General features: G+C 41.5%; 1 protein-coding gene across 5 annotated transcripts in view; it reads left to right on the top strand.

Annotated features, from left to right (window-relative positions):
- AHCYL1 (adenosylhomocysteinase like 1) overlaps window positions 1-6364 on the top strand; it is a 41216-nt gene extending 34852 nt beyond the window's left edge. For 3 of the 5 annotated variants that reach the window (XM_040232098.1, XM_040232097.1, XM_040232096.1), the window contains exons 10-17: window positions 233-321; window positions 680-750; window positions 1328-1422; window positions 1502-1600; window positions 2002-2070; window positions 2514-2592; window positions 3706-3826; window positions 4322-6364. In XM_040232098.1, coding sequence (XP_040088032.1) covers window positions 233-321; window positions 680-750; window positions 1328-1422; window positions 1502-1600; window positions 2002-2070; window positions 2514-2592; window positions 3706-3826; window positions 4322-4328 — 630 coding nt within the window. In that variant the 3' untranslated portion in view covers window positions 4329-6364. Of the gene's footprint in view, window positions 1-232; window positions 322-679; window positions 751-1327; window positions 1601-2001; window positions 2071-2513; window positions 2593-3705; window positions 3831-4321 lie in introns of those variants that run through there. The other 2 variants (XR_005719467.1, XM_040232099.1) reach the window with 2 other exon arrangements.
- Window positions 6365-13786: the final 7422 nt, after the last annotated feature.

Below are 13786 nucleotides of genomic sequence, written 5' to 3'. Positions count from 1 at the left end.
CTCCTGTGTCCGTGGGATATTCAGGCAGGAGTACAGGAGTGGATAGCCATTCCCTTCTCCAGCAAGAGTACTAAAATGTGTTGCCATTTCCTACTCCAGGGGAATCTCACAAACCAGGGCTCGAACCTGCATCTCCTGCATTGCAGGTGGATCCTTCGCCGCTGAACCAGCAGGGAAACCCATCCTAAATACCCATGCCTTAGTGGACCTGACTTCTGTTTTACGTCTGCAGGTGGGAAAGGGCTGCTGTGCTGCTCTCAAGGCCCTTGGAGCAATTGTCTATATCACGGAAATTGACCCCATCTGTGCTCTGCAGGCCTGGTAAGAACAGAATGGTAATACCATTAGATTCGCTCCAGGTACTTTGTATTTCCATGAGTTTGTGACTGATTGTATTAACTAGTCCTTGGGGAAATTCCTCAAAGGAGAAGAGAGCTATGATTGCTCTCTTCTCTCCATTGTAATCATAGGGCATTCATAGAGCTTCTTGGTATTTCCCCTTCCTGGATGGAATCTTGGGGAGTCTGAAGGGGCCAGTGTGTATCTTTCAGCACAGCTTATCACTTATCATTCCAGTGAGATAACCCTAGCTAGATCTAACTTCAGAAACAAATTTGCCTCATTTTGTGACCAGCTTCTGTCCTACTCCTGCTCATAGTATTCCTTCCTTTTCTTCCAGCATGGATGGGTTCAGGGTGGTAAAGCTAAATGAAGTCATCCGGCAAGTTGATGTTGTAATAACTTGCACAGGTGAGTGTCAGAGCTTTGTGTTAGTCACTCAGTCATGTCTGACTCTTTGTGACCCCATGACTGTAACCTGCTAGGCTCTTCTGTCCATGGAATTCTCTAGGCAAGAATACTGGAGTGGGTAGCCATTCCCTTCTCCAGGGGATCTTCCCGACCAGGGGTGGAACCCAGGTCTCCTGCACTGCAGGGAATTTCTTTACTGTCTGAGCCATCAGGGAAGCCCAGCAGTGCTTTGGTATACATGAAAGAGTATTAACTGAGGTTAAATCTTGAATGTGATCTAGATGACTTACCTATAAAGTAGGTGAGACTTGTGTCCTACATAAAAGTCTGAAAACTAGAGTAAGCAGTCAGATTTTCTGGAACAAAGAGCCTTTTTTCTTTATGTCTTTATGTACTGCTTGATCTTAAAATGAAATAACTGAACCTAAAGAGCTATTATGCAACACACACTTCTTTCCTCACAGTGTATACATGGTCTTTAGTGCCAGGAGTTCTCTTTCCCATGTTTTAACTGAAAGTCAGTCAGTACCTTTCCCCTACAGGATCTCTTTCCTCAGCTACTCTATTTTACTTTTAGGAAATAAGAATGTAGTGACACGGGAGCATTTGGATCGCATGAAAAACAGTTGTATCGTATGCAATATGGGCCATTCAAACACAGAAATTGATGTGGTAAGGTTTCTCTTACCTGTTACTAGACCTTTTTTCCTTCTTCCATTATAGCCAGTCAACTGTGCTCTCTTCCTTTCAGACCAGCCTCCGCACTCCTGAGCTGACTTGGGAGCGAGTACGTTCTCAGGTGGATCATGTCATCTGGCCCGACGGCAAGCGTGTCGTCCTTCTGGCAGAGGTGCACATACTGTGGGCGCGGGCAGCACAGCAGCGTGCTTAGCACCCTTGCGGGAGGGGTGGCAGGGCAAACATATTCGGCTTGCTTTTTCCTGAGCTCTAACTTTGGCTAGAAGTGTATTTCTCAAATATAGTCTGGTCCCCAAAATAGAATCACTCAAAAAGTATCTATTTTTTACTAAACAACACACTACTTCCTGACCACAGCTGATTCATTAGTGTGTCAGACTCAGATGGACTTACAGAAAATAAGATAAAACCTAGAGTCCTGATTTGAAACTGTGCTTCTTCCTCTACCAGCTGAGTCGAGAGGGGAATAAAGTCCTTTCCTGCATTTGCGTGGCTTTTGTGATGTGACAGGGATCACACAACTCACCCCAGGGCTCTGTCTCAACATTTCAGGGTCGCCTGCTCAATCTGAGCTGCTCCACGGTGCCCACCTTCGTTCTGTCCATCACAGCTACAACACAGGTACGTGACAGAACGTCAGCCTAGCCTGCACTGAGATGACTGGATCCAGGCCTGGATCCGAGTTCCAGTGATAGTGTGGCCTCCTATGTTCTTAGCAACCTATTTTCTTCAAGTTACAAGTTGTCAAGATTTCGGCTTTCTCGAGTATAGAAAATAATAGTTAGGTAGAGTCAGTGTTTGTGTTTCTTTGTGTTAGCTATTTTCATTAGGAATACAGTGTTCCAGCTTAGTTGTATTTAGTCTGTTCTTTTATTAGGAACTAAAACAAAAGCACCAATAAATCCTCTTATGATGTGTGCTGGTGTTTATTACAGTCGAAGTCCTGGATGCTGCCGCTGTGGTAGTTCACTAAGTACTTACCCCAAGACCCTGTTAAACCTAGTTTTATTTTAATGTCCCTAAGAAGTGTTTTTGTGTTTTCTGACCCACTTTTCCTGCCTTAGGCTTTGGCACTGATAGAACTCTATAATGCGCCCGAGGGACGATACAAACAAGATGTATACTTGCTCCCTAAAAAAATGGGTGAGTGAAAATGGAAACCTGTGTTGATCCCTAGACTGTTGCGTGGTTTGGTAAAATGAGTATCGTGAAAAGCATTGAATTTAGAGTCAGGATTATAATCCCTCTTCTGGCACTTAATGGTTTTTGGACCTCAGGACAAGTTCTAATCTCCATGAGCCTCAGTTTCTTTATCAGTAAGGTGAGAATACATACATTGCAAAATTGTAGCAAGAAATACAGCTAATGAGTAAAGGTGCTTTAGCACAGTGGTTTAGGGTAGATGCTGTTATCGCAAGCAGTTTATGAAGTTGAGTAAACTTAACTACCACTGATTACAGCCTGGGACTAAAATGGAAGAAACAGAAACCAAATATGGGTTTTATTGTCCATCCTCTATCAGACATGTAAATGGTCTCCTGTCATTCCAGCGGTCAGCTGTGCTGTGTTTACATGATTAATGCATCAGCTTTAGATCCTTACCTTTCCAGATATGATGCCACTCTCCCCTCTCTTTCGTCAGCCCAAACCCCTGTCCTCTTACAGCTAAAAACCACCTTGTTCTTGTCCCCTCCAGCAGCTTACCTCTGATTGCTTTTTGGTTTTTAATTCATATTCATAAAGGTAAAAGCCCAGGAAGCTTATCTATGGAAAACTAATACAGTTGTGCCAGCTGCCTTAGAAATCCATGATCCAAAGATTTGAGGCCGTTATGGATCTTACCCTAAGTAAATGTTGACGACTTAACTCTTTTGAGCTCACTAGGTTCCACCTTGATTCAGAATTTGACTATAGTTCAGCTAAGGAAATTGCTACAGGAAGATGAGGGTAGTACGTGTTATGTTGGCCATTGAGGTGAACCCAGAAGCTTTGCCAGAGAAGAATGGGGCAGTACAAGTTGCCCTATTTTGTCACTCTGCCAAATGGCTTTCTTAATACATTCTGATTGTACTGAAAGATACTTTAAAGACAACGTTGAGTGGTTTTTTTAATTAGGCAAATATTCCAAGTTAGATTCTTTCAGTGTTATTCCAAGCCTTGTCCTCTCTCTCAGAAAGCTTCAGATGAAATAATAGGAGCTTATGCCCTGAGAGGCATATTTTATATGGAGTTTGCTCACTGCTGTTTTGTTCTTAGATGAGTACGTTGCCAGCTTGCACCTGCCATCATTTGATGCCCACCTGACAGAGCTGACAGATGACCAAGCAAAATATCTGGGACTCAACAAAAATGGGCCATTCAAACCCAATTACTACAGGTAACTCGGGGGAAAGTAAATGAAAAGATGTTCTCCCTGATATTATACCAAGCAGACTTTTCTAAATAGTATTATAGCTGATTTTGAAATGTATAAGAACTCTGCCCCACACTAAAAAGTAAACAGAGAAATTATTTATCTAGTAGTAGATATAAAGAAGTCAGCATTTTCTAAAATTTTGGAGCTTGAGCCTCCCCCCTGATAGAGTTAAGTCTAGAATGGGGCCCAGGCTTATTTTGTAAAACTTCTTCAGATTATTCTAGCATATTGTCACATTGAAAATCACTGACTTATTAGGGAGCAGGAGAGAAAGCTAGAGATGGCATTGTTGGAAATCCTGTGGAAGCACCGTGAGAAATGATCCCTGGGGAATGACTGCAGGAATCCCTGGCCTGTGCAAGGGAAGACCCTGGAGAGTGTTCTCTGTTTTTGATTTTTCTCTTGGAACTCTCATGTGGAAGACACAGGTGCTAACCAGTCACTCTTTCTTTACAGATACTAATGGACCATATTACCAAGGACCAGAACACATGAACCACACAATTCTAAAAGAAATATTTTTTAAGATAACTTTTATTTTCTTCTTAATCCTTTCCTTTTGATTTTTTTTTCCTATAATTTCTTTCTTGCTTTTTTTTTTTCATCTCATTATCCAAGTTCTACAGACCACACAGGAACTTACTTCATGGCTCTTTAGATGAAACTGAGATTAAAGGTTTCTCACCCTAGTCACTAAAGAAGGATTTTACTCTCCCAGCCCAGAAAGGTGATCCTTTTCCATTTCTGGGGACTTAATAGTCTTAATTGGGTACCTTATTAACAGGAGACGCTAAGGTACCGTCTGTGTGGAACAATCTGCAATGTCTAAATTGCCTTAAAAGAGCCCATTTCTCAGCTGCTGGAATCAGTGCTCTTTCACTTCTTCAGAGGAGCAGGGATGGTACCTACCAGGCAGGTAGGTTAGATGTAGGTGGTGCATGTTAATTTCCCCTAGATATTCCAAGCCCTGTTTCCTGTGTAAAGGTGGTATGTTTGGTTCAGAGATGTATACTAGTGAGTGTTGCTTGTTAAGATCCAGTAGGCCCACTTGGATTTAGTACAGCCCTTCCTCCACTTCCCACCAGACCCTCTCATTTTCCAGGTTTTTAACCAGACTGTTCTGCTAAGTTGAATTTTGTCCCCTAGCATTTATTTCTGTTTTTGTTTTAGGGTTTTTTAAGTAAGAAAAATGTTTAGTCTTAATATTGAGGAGCTGCTTGAGTGATTAGTTGTTATCAGTTTATCTTTTGAACCTTTGGAGCTAAAAGTGCAGAGTTGAGTCTAGAGAAATGCTGATTTCAAACTCTGATAATCCCAGTTTCTAGCCCATAGTTCATAGCATCAATGAACTGTGGCCATAATAGCGGATTTTATCAGCTCTGCCCATGAGCTTGTGCTGGAAGCAAATTTCTTGAGTCACTAGTCAGTATATAGCACTGAACTCTCTTTAAGAGCAAATTTCTGACCAGCTGTGCTTCTGCAATTTAAAATATTTAAAGGGAGGTAGGTGTGGATGGGAGGAGGAAGGCTAAATTGGGCCAGGGTGAGGGAAATCAGCTCTGTTTAACTTGTCTGGGACATTAGGCCCCATATAACTTTAGTTTTACAGAAGCAGTACCGCTTTTGATTTACACATGACACAGAAAGTGTACGAACTGAGACCTCAAAGGGCAGTTTGTGCCTAGAGTAATCAGTATGTCCTGGCTCACGCTCTGTAAGAATCCCCAGAAAGGCTCTCTTACAGATCAAAGAGATGATATATTCCCCTGCCATGAACCCTGCTTACCAGCCTTTCTGCATGGTCAGACGAGCTTTATGCTCATGAGCTTTAAATGCATAATTATCCAGGATTCTAAATCCTCAACTTGTTCTAGCTTGTGATCCTTCAAAGTTGGGTCAGGCATTAGTGCTAGATACTAGAAATTTTCATTTCCCTGTTGTTATTGATCAGCGGGACAGGCATTAATTAAAAACAGAAATATAAGAAAGGAAAGCTTCCACCCTGTGACTTCCTATCAGGGGACAGTGATCTTGCCAAAAATTTTTTCCCTTTCTTTTTTCTCCCTACCCTACCCCTTCCCACTGCAACCGTGCTTTCTTCTCTGTAGATGCTAACAGTTCAAGCCCTTTTCCCGGGGCATTTAACCAGCCAATCAGAACAGCACATCCTTTAGGGGAGATAACCTGGCCAACAGTGGTATCCATCATGTCAGCTCTGCTAGAGGGAAGGGGCTCAGGTCCTGCTGCCCTCTGGCCTGCCCCCTGCTCCCATATCTATTACTGTGTCCATAGGAATACTCGGTAAGGGCTCCGTCTCTGTCAAGCCATGTAACAAAGGACACCGTGGGAAAATGTCTGGCATCAGAGGGAGCATGTGGAGAGCAACTTAGGAGGAACAAGTTTATTTTGTATTGAATGATTTTTAATGAATGCAATATTAATCCTTGCAGATGAGCAATAATCATTAAAGTCAATTAAAATGATAAGACCTTATTGGAATCCTGTGTCATTCTTGTTTAAACAACATCTTCATTTAGAATCTGTTTTCCAAGATGAGACAAGTCATTGGTCAGTTAGCAATATCTAAGATTTTTTAGGACCTGGTATGTAGAGGAAGAGGCTAGATGCAGAGTTCCTCAGTAATATCTTAAATTTTGTATCTGCTCTGTGCCCAGCATTGGGCCTACACACTTTCACTTTAACTTCGTTCCTGCAACTTGCTGCCTAAAATTCAGGCCGCCTCAGGTACACAGTCCCCTTCATAAGACCCTGTACCTAATTCTTAAAAAATGCCTCCAAAGTTATGTAAGCTTTAGCCCATCCCCACCCCACATCATACCTGTATCCATCTCTGAAGTAGTCTCCATATTTTCTGATTTAACAGTGTATCTGTTAATATTGTTCAAAAGTAATACCCTTTCTGTTTTATTAAACTGATCCCAAACAATGTTGATTTTGCAGTACAGATTGGTAAAATGAGTGTTTTTAGTTCTACAAGGTTTTATCCATACAAATAAATCCAGATATAAACTTCACGTTGCCTAGAGTTAAGTTTTTAAAAAACTGTTTCTGAATCTGTTTGATAACTTTATAAAAAGTTTATCTATTATGATGGGAAAATATTTGAAAAGTATTTGAATATAAAGAATTTAAATGAACTGTTGACTGTGCAGTTTTATAAAATTAATTCTTCAAAGTGTCTTTTATTGCTTTCCATGCGCTAGGATCTGTTTTAGATATTTGGGATACAAGTGAAAATGAGGATCTCTTCCTTTACCCACAGTTCAACATTAGGTAGGGCTGCTATCCAAATGGGTTCCCAGCCTGGGATATGTGGGTGAGAGCTGGGATGTGGCCTAGTGCTGGGAGCCTCCCTACACTTGAGATGGGGAGGACATCCATTCAGGAAAGGGATGGCAATGTTGGATTGTGTAGGAACAGGGAACTTGATTAAACCAGAAGAAATACTAAGGCTAATGAAAGCCAGCTCTCTGATTTTTAGAGGAGTTGTTAGAAAAGGAAAAGACGAGAACAGACTCTAGTGTTGAGTTTGAATAGGAGCTACAGGGTTTTGGTGCGAACTCATGAATTTCAACATAAAGAAATAGGGGAATGGATATATGTACAAACACTCCCTGGCTCTGTCTACTAAGTGAGCCTTGGAGCAGCAGTTCCCCTCTTCCTCCAGGGCAGTGCATGCTCCTAGCATCCAGATTCAAGCTCTACATTCTCCACTTAAAGGAGTGAGGACTCTGGAGAAATGGCTGATTCTATGGCTGTGCAGAAGTACATGAAGAGCAGGAAAGCAAGAAAGTACTCAAAAAATGATTGCATGTCAAAAGGACACAGAAAACGATCTTTAAGGGACTTACACTGGGCAAATCTGGAAAAATCTGAGCATCCAAGTAATGGTTTATAAAGCACTGAACAGAAGAGGAAACTATAACTGTACTGATATAAATGAATCAGTTTAATAATAAAGAATGAAATATATAAGTAATTTCAGAGCACTTTTCTGTAAAATGCTTCTTAACACATTATTGACCAGAGACATATTAATATGCCTTTTGTTACCTGAATGTTATTGGTCAGAGACGACATCAATACGTTTTTAGAGAGTGAAACAATTAACCATGCAAAGTTGTTAGAGCTTGAAATTGATCAAGGGTTCATTATACAACTTAACAATTGTCATTATTATTCACAATTTGCTTTGTTAGGTTTTTGTTCCAACCTTGTGTTTATTATTAACACAAAATTATTGTAAAAATTTCAAAAGTGAGGCATCATGAACTTTTTGAGTGAAGAATTTTTCAGTGAATTTTATGCAGTTTCTTTCTCTGATTGTCCGAGCAGTATACATACTAGTGTCTCAGAAGATGGTAGTTCTTCAGAATCTAGTTCTGATTCAGACAGTCCTGCTGCTGCTGCTAAGTCGCATCAGTCATGTCCCACTCTGTGCGACCCCATAGACGGCAGCCCAACAGGCTCCTCCATCCATGGGATTCTCCAGGCAAGAATACTGGAGTGGGGTGCCATTGCCTTCTCCGTCAGACAGTCCTGGCGGGGTTCAAATTTCAGGGTCCATAAATGACGTTTTGAACACAAACCACACTCATTAGTTTATGTAATGTCTGTGACTACTTTCATTCACAATGGCAGAGTTGAAGAGGCACAACCAAATGGCCCACCAAGTCCGAAATAGTCCTCAATGTGAAAACTTTGCTGACCCTAGGCATAAAGGTTATGTTAGGGATAAAGGGAAAGATGTGTCTGAAGGCATTTACTGCTTCTGCTAAGTCGCTTCAGTCATGTCCGACTCTCTATGATCCTCTGGACTGTAGCCCACCAGCTCCTCAGTGCGTGGGATTTTCCAGACAAGAATACTGGAGAGGATTGCCATGCCCTCCTCCAGGGGCTCTTCCTGACCCAGGAGTCGAACTTGCATCTCTTACGTCTCCTGCATTGGCAAGCAAGTTTTTTACCACTAGCACCACCTGGGAAGCTCCCTGAAGGCATTTGACTTGCGTTCTATTAGGTAAGAAGAGGAAGTCTCTGTGATAGCAGAAAAAGAGAATGAAAGCATCAGAAAATAGCATTAAAACATCTACATTACCATATGTAAAATTAGATAGCCAGTGGAAATTTGCTGTATGATGCAGAGAGCTCAAATCCAGTGTTCTATGACAACCTAGAGGGGCAGGATGGTGTGGGAGGTGGGAAGGAGGTTCAAGAGGGAGGGAACATAAACATATACCTATAGGCGATTTATGTAGATGTATGGGAGAAATCAACACCATATTGTAAAGCAATTCTCCAATTAAAAAAGAATACACACATTTAAATATACATGACATTCTTAAAGAAAATATCAAAGAGTATTCTAGTCTAAGTGCATGCATGCTAAGTTGCTTCAGTCGTTGTCATTCTTTGTGACCCTATGGACTGTAGCCCACCAGGCTTCTCCGTCCATGGGATTCTCCAGGCAAGAATACTGGAATAGGTTGGCATTTCCTTCTCCAGGGAATCTTTCTGACCCAGGGATTGAACCCCTGTCTCCTGCATTGGCAGGCTGATTCTTTACCACTGAGGCACCATGGATTAACTGCTTTTTTCTTCCCTGGTGGTGCAGACGGTAAAGAATCTGGGATCAGGAAGTCTCAGCAAACCAATAAAGCAATTTTAAAATATTTTAAGGGATTTCACTGGCTATCCAATGGTTAAGACTGCACTCCCAATGCAAGGGAGCAGGGGTTTGATCCCTGGTAGGGGAACTAAGATCCCACATAACCACATGGCTGAAAGATAAATTAACAATTTTAAAATTATTAAAAATTTTGTGACTCCAATATAGAGTGTGTAATCAATTTAAACTTAGTAATCAATTTTAAGTTGCAATCTTTTGTATATATGCAGTATTGGAAGTTACACAATTGGAACTTTTAATAATGGTATTTTGTTTATTTTGTTTTATTGTTTTTGTTTGTTCTCCACTGCAACCACCAGATGGCGAATTTTCTCACATTGTCTGGTTGTTGCACAGGGTCTCCGGCCAACAAAGGATAATAGGTTCACAATTCCTTCTCTGAAACTCCTGTGTTTTAAAATTGAGAATATTTCAAATTTTTAGGAAATACACAAATATATAATTTATGTTATAACTGTTATGGGGATGTGGAGCAGCATTCCATAGACCAGTTCAGTTGCTCAGTCGTGTCCGACTCTGCAGCCCCATGGACTGCAGCACGCCAGGCCTCCCTGTCCAACACCAACTCCCAGAGCTTACTCAAACTCATGTCCATTGAGTCGGTGATGCCTTCCAACCAACTCATCCTCTGTCATCCCCTTCTCCTGCCTTCAATCTTTGCCAGCATCAGGGTCTCCCCTCCCCAAATCAAGCCTCCAGAAAAGACCACAACCTTGGTCAATAGCTTGACTATAACTTCAGGAGAGACCTTGACAAAGAATCTCCACTTGACCAAACTCTAGTCAGGGTCCTCCGACCTTTCTTCTTGACTAGGCCTTGACCTTGGCCCCATCTTGCATAGCTCAGTTGTAACAAGGATCCAGCTAGGTCACATTAGCAAGAATTCCTTCACCCTTGCTATCTGATCATATTCCCCATCCCGTACCCATGCTATCTGATCACCCTAGCCTGTCTTCAGCAAGAATTCTATTCAATTAACTTAGCAAGAATTCTCCTACCCTTGATGTCTCCTCTGAGTAACTTTTCTCCCACTGACCCCTTCATTCCACTTGTTGGCTACAAATTCCCAGCTGTCTTTGTCATACTTGGAGTTGAACCCAGCCTCTCTTGCCTATTACAGTAGCATTGACACCTATCATGGTTGTCCTGAATAAAGTCTTTACATTTTAACAAATGTCAAGAATAACAACCTTGAGCTGGAGGCACCCGGCTAAGCCATCCCCAGACTCTTGACCCATAGAAACTATGAGATAATAAATGGGTTTGTTGCTGCTGTTGTCTGCTGTGTTTTTGTTGGCTGCATCAGGTCTTAGTTGCAGTGCATGGGCTTAGTAGTTGCAGCTTGTGGGCTTAGTTGCCCCTTGGCATATAGGATCTCAGTTCCCTGACCAGAGATCATTGAACCCGCATCCCCTGAATTGGAAGGCAGACTGAAACCACTGGACCACCAGGAAAGTTGTTTGTTGTGGCAGTCTGAACACAGGTTGGAAAAGAATTTCCAGACACAAGGCAGAATGAGAGGAGAATAGAGTTTATTAGAGTGGGTGATGCTGTTACAGCAATGGGCTAGCTCGAGGGAGAGCTGATGTTTTTCGTGGGCTAGTAGCCAATTTTCATAGCCTCAAGAGAAAATTCCTGCTGGAAGGGTGGCATTGGATGATTCGTTAGGGTGCTATATAGGGTGAGTACTGGGGTGGGTGTTTTTGACTAATGGGTCAAGAAGCTGGCTGGTGATGATGAGGGGGGCTTTTGGCAATGGTTACAAAGGGGATTAGTCATTTTCAGAGGTGACCTTGGTTCTGGGCTCCATATCTAAGTCTTTGGCACAAAGCCTCGCACCTGTGGCCTTGGGATAGGACTCCACACTTGTCTTAATCCTCTGTTAGAGTAATTTGCTACACAGAACTAGAAACTAATGTGTGGTGTATCCTGGATACTGTGATGCTGATGCACTGCTCAAAATCCCCCTCCAGGACTGCAGCTCTTATTCTTCTACTGCCAGGAAAGCTGGCTGCTGGTAGTTCATAGATGTATGAATGTGAAGCACCTTGCCCAGTATCTGACACCTTATAGACACACTGCTGCTGCTGCTGCTAAGTCGCTTCAGTCGTGTCCGACTCTGTGTGACCCCATAGACAGCAGTCCACCAGGCTCCTCTGTCCCTGGGATTCTCCAGGCAAGAATACTGGAGTGGGTTGCCATTTCCTTCTCCGATTTAATCATTGAGTCATGTCAACTCTTTGGAACCCCATGGACCATAGCCCACCAGGCCCCTCTATCTATGGGATTTCCCAGGCAAGAATACCGGAATGGGTTGCCATTTCCTTCTCCTCTATAGACACACAGTATGTGCCAATTTCCTTCTACAGAGCCCAGCTGGAACAACTACTATGTTTTTACAGTACCTACAATGCTATAATAGCTCACACCTGAAATTTCATTTCCTCTGGTTTCTTGAACCATGACCGCTTCTGGTAAAGGAAAGGCCTTCTCATCATAGGCATCACCTCTTGGTAATAAAAATAATTCTCTTTTGAAAACAATGATTTATTATTTTTAAAAAAGGTTTCCCATAAATTAGCTCATTTGATCCATAGCCTCAGAGAGAGGTGGTATTATCCTCATTTTGTAGGTGCGGAAAGAAGATTGGAAATTCATCAAGGCACTTCTGCAACTTCTACCCTCTACTGACTGAATTGTGCTTCTCTGAAAGTGTCTTAGCCAGTGAGGGAGGGGGAGTTCACCAGCTCCACTTCAGCTCCTTCGCACCGGAGATTCCTCCTCCTACCAAATGCCACATGGACTACAGTTCAAGGAGTTTTTCCCAGGGTGGAGTGAGTACTCTCTGGAACTCAAAAGTGGTACTAATTTAAGTAGCTCTCCAATTTAGAATTCTTGTGTTAATCACAGCTTGGAGACCCTGCTTTCATTCAGGAAATATTTCCACACAACCTGGGACAATTCTTTTTTTTTTTTTTTAAAGGCATGTTACTTCTCAATATTGAGTTTAAACAAGCAAGAAAAACTGGAAACAACCCATATATTTATCGACAGGTGATTGGATAAACAATGGAATACTATTTATGTACTATTGATATCAGGCAACAAGATGAATGAATTTCAAAATAATTATGTTGAGTGAAAGAATCCAGACAAAAAAGAATGCATATGGTATGATTCTGTTATTGTAAAACTGTAGAAAACGCAAACTAATCGGTAGTGTCAGAAAACTTAACAGTGGTTAACTGGAATGGGAGAGGGACACAGGAACGAGTAGGAGAGAGGATTACCAAGAAAATTTCTGGGGGTGATAGATTTATCTTTTTAGAACTTTTTTTGCTCTTTGGCTGCACTGGGTCTTTGTTGCTGTGCTGTCTTTAACTGTGGTGACCAGAGGCTGCTCTCTAGTTTTGGTGTTCAGAGTTCTCTTTGTGGTGGCTTCTCTTTGCTGTGGAGCATGGCTCTAGGGCATGTGGGATTCAGTAGCTTTGGTGCACAGGCTTAATTCCCCTGCAGCATATGGGATCTTCTCAGACCAGGGATCTGAACCCATCTCCCCCAGATTCTTAACCACTGGACCACTAGGGAAGTTCTTGTCCTGAATATGGTCATGATTTTATGTGTTTATGCATATGTCAAAACATCAAATTATATATGTCAAACATATGTGGTTTATTGTACATAAATTATACCTCAAAAAATAGCACCTTAATAATAAAATTTTCAAAAACACAGAAAAGTATAAAGAAGGAAATGAAAATAATGTTGTTTCTACCATCTAGAAATTAAACCTACTACAATTTTGTGTATTTCCTTCCAGTCTTTTTTTCTATACACACACACAAACACAAGCACAATGAGAACCAACTGTACATTCAATTATATCGTAAGTATTTTCCTATGCCACCAAAAATTCTTAATATTAAACATAAATAATGACTTCTCCATATTCAGTCTTTTGCTTGCCCCATTACTTACTTAGCTGTTTTCTTATTGACTGTTTTTCAAATTAGGTTGTACCAACTTTACACTATTGAAAATATTACTGCCTGGAAAATCATCACACAATACTTTTGTCTAAAGTTTTATCTCCTTAGAACTTATCACTAAATGTGGAATTACTGGGACTTTCCTGGTGGTCCAATGGTTAAGCATCCATCTTCCAGTTCAGGAGATGGAGGTTCAATCCCTGGTTGGGAAACTAAGATCCCATA

This window comes from Oryx dammah, unplaced genomic scaffold (genome assembly GCF_014754425.2).
Source record: "Oryx dammah isolate SB20612 unplaced genomic scaffold, SCBI_Odam_1.1 HiC_scaffold_28, whole genome shotgun sequence".
NCBI classification, from domain to species: domain Eukaryota; kingdom Metazoa; phylum Chordata; class Mammalia; order Artiodactyla; family Bovidae; genus Oryx; species Oryx dammah.
Note: the sequence above shows the minus strand (reverse complement) of the source record. Positions and strands in the feature narration are given on the sequence as shown.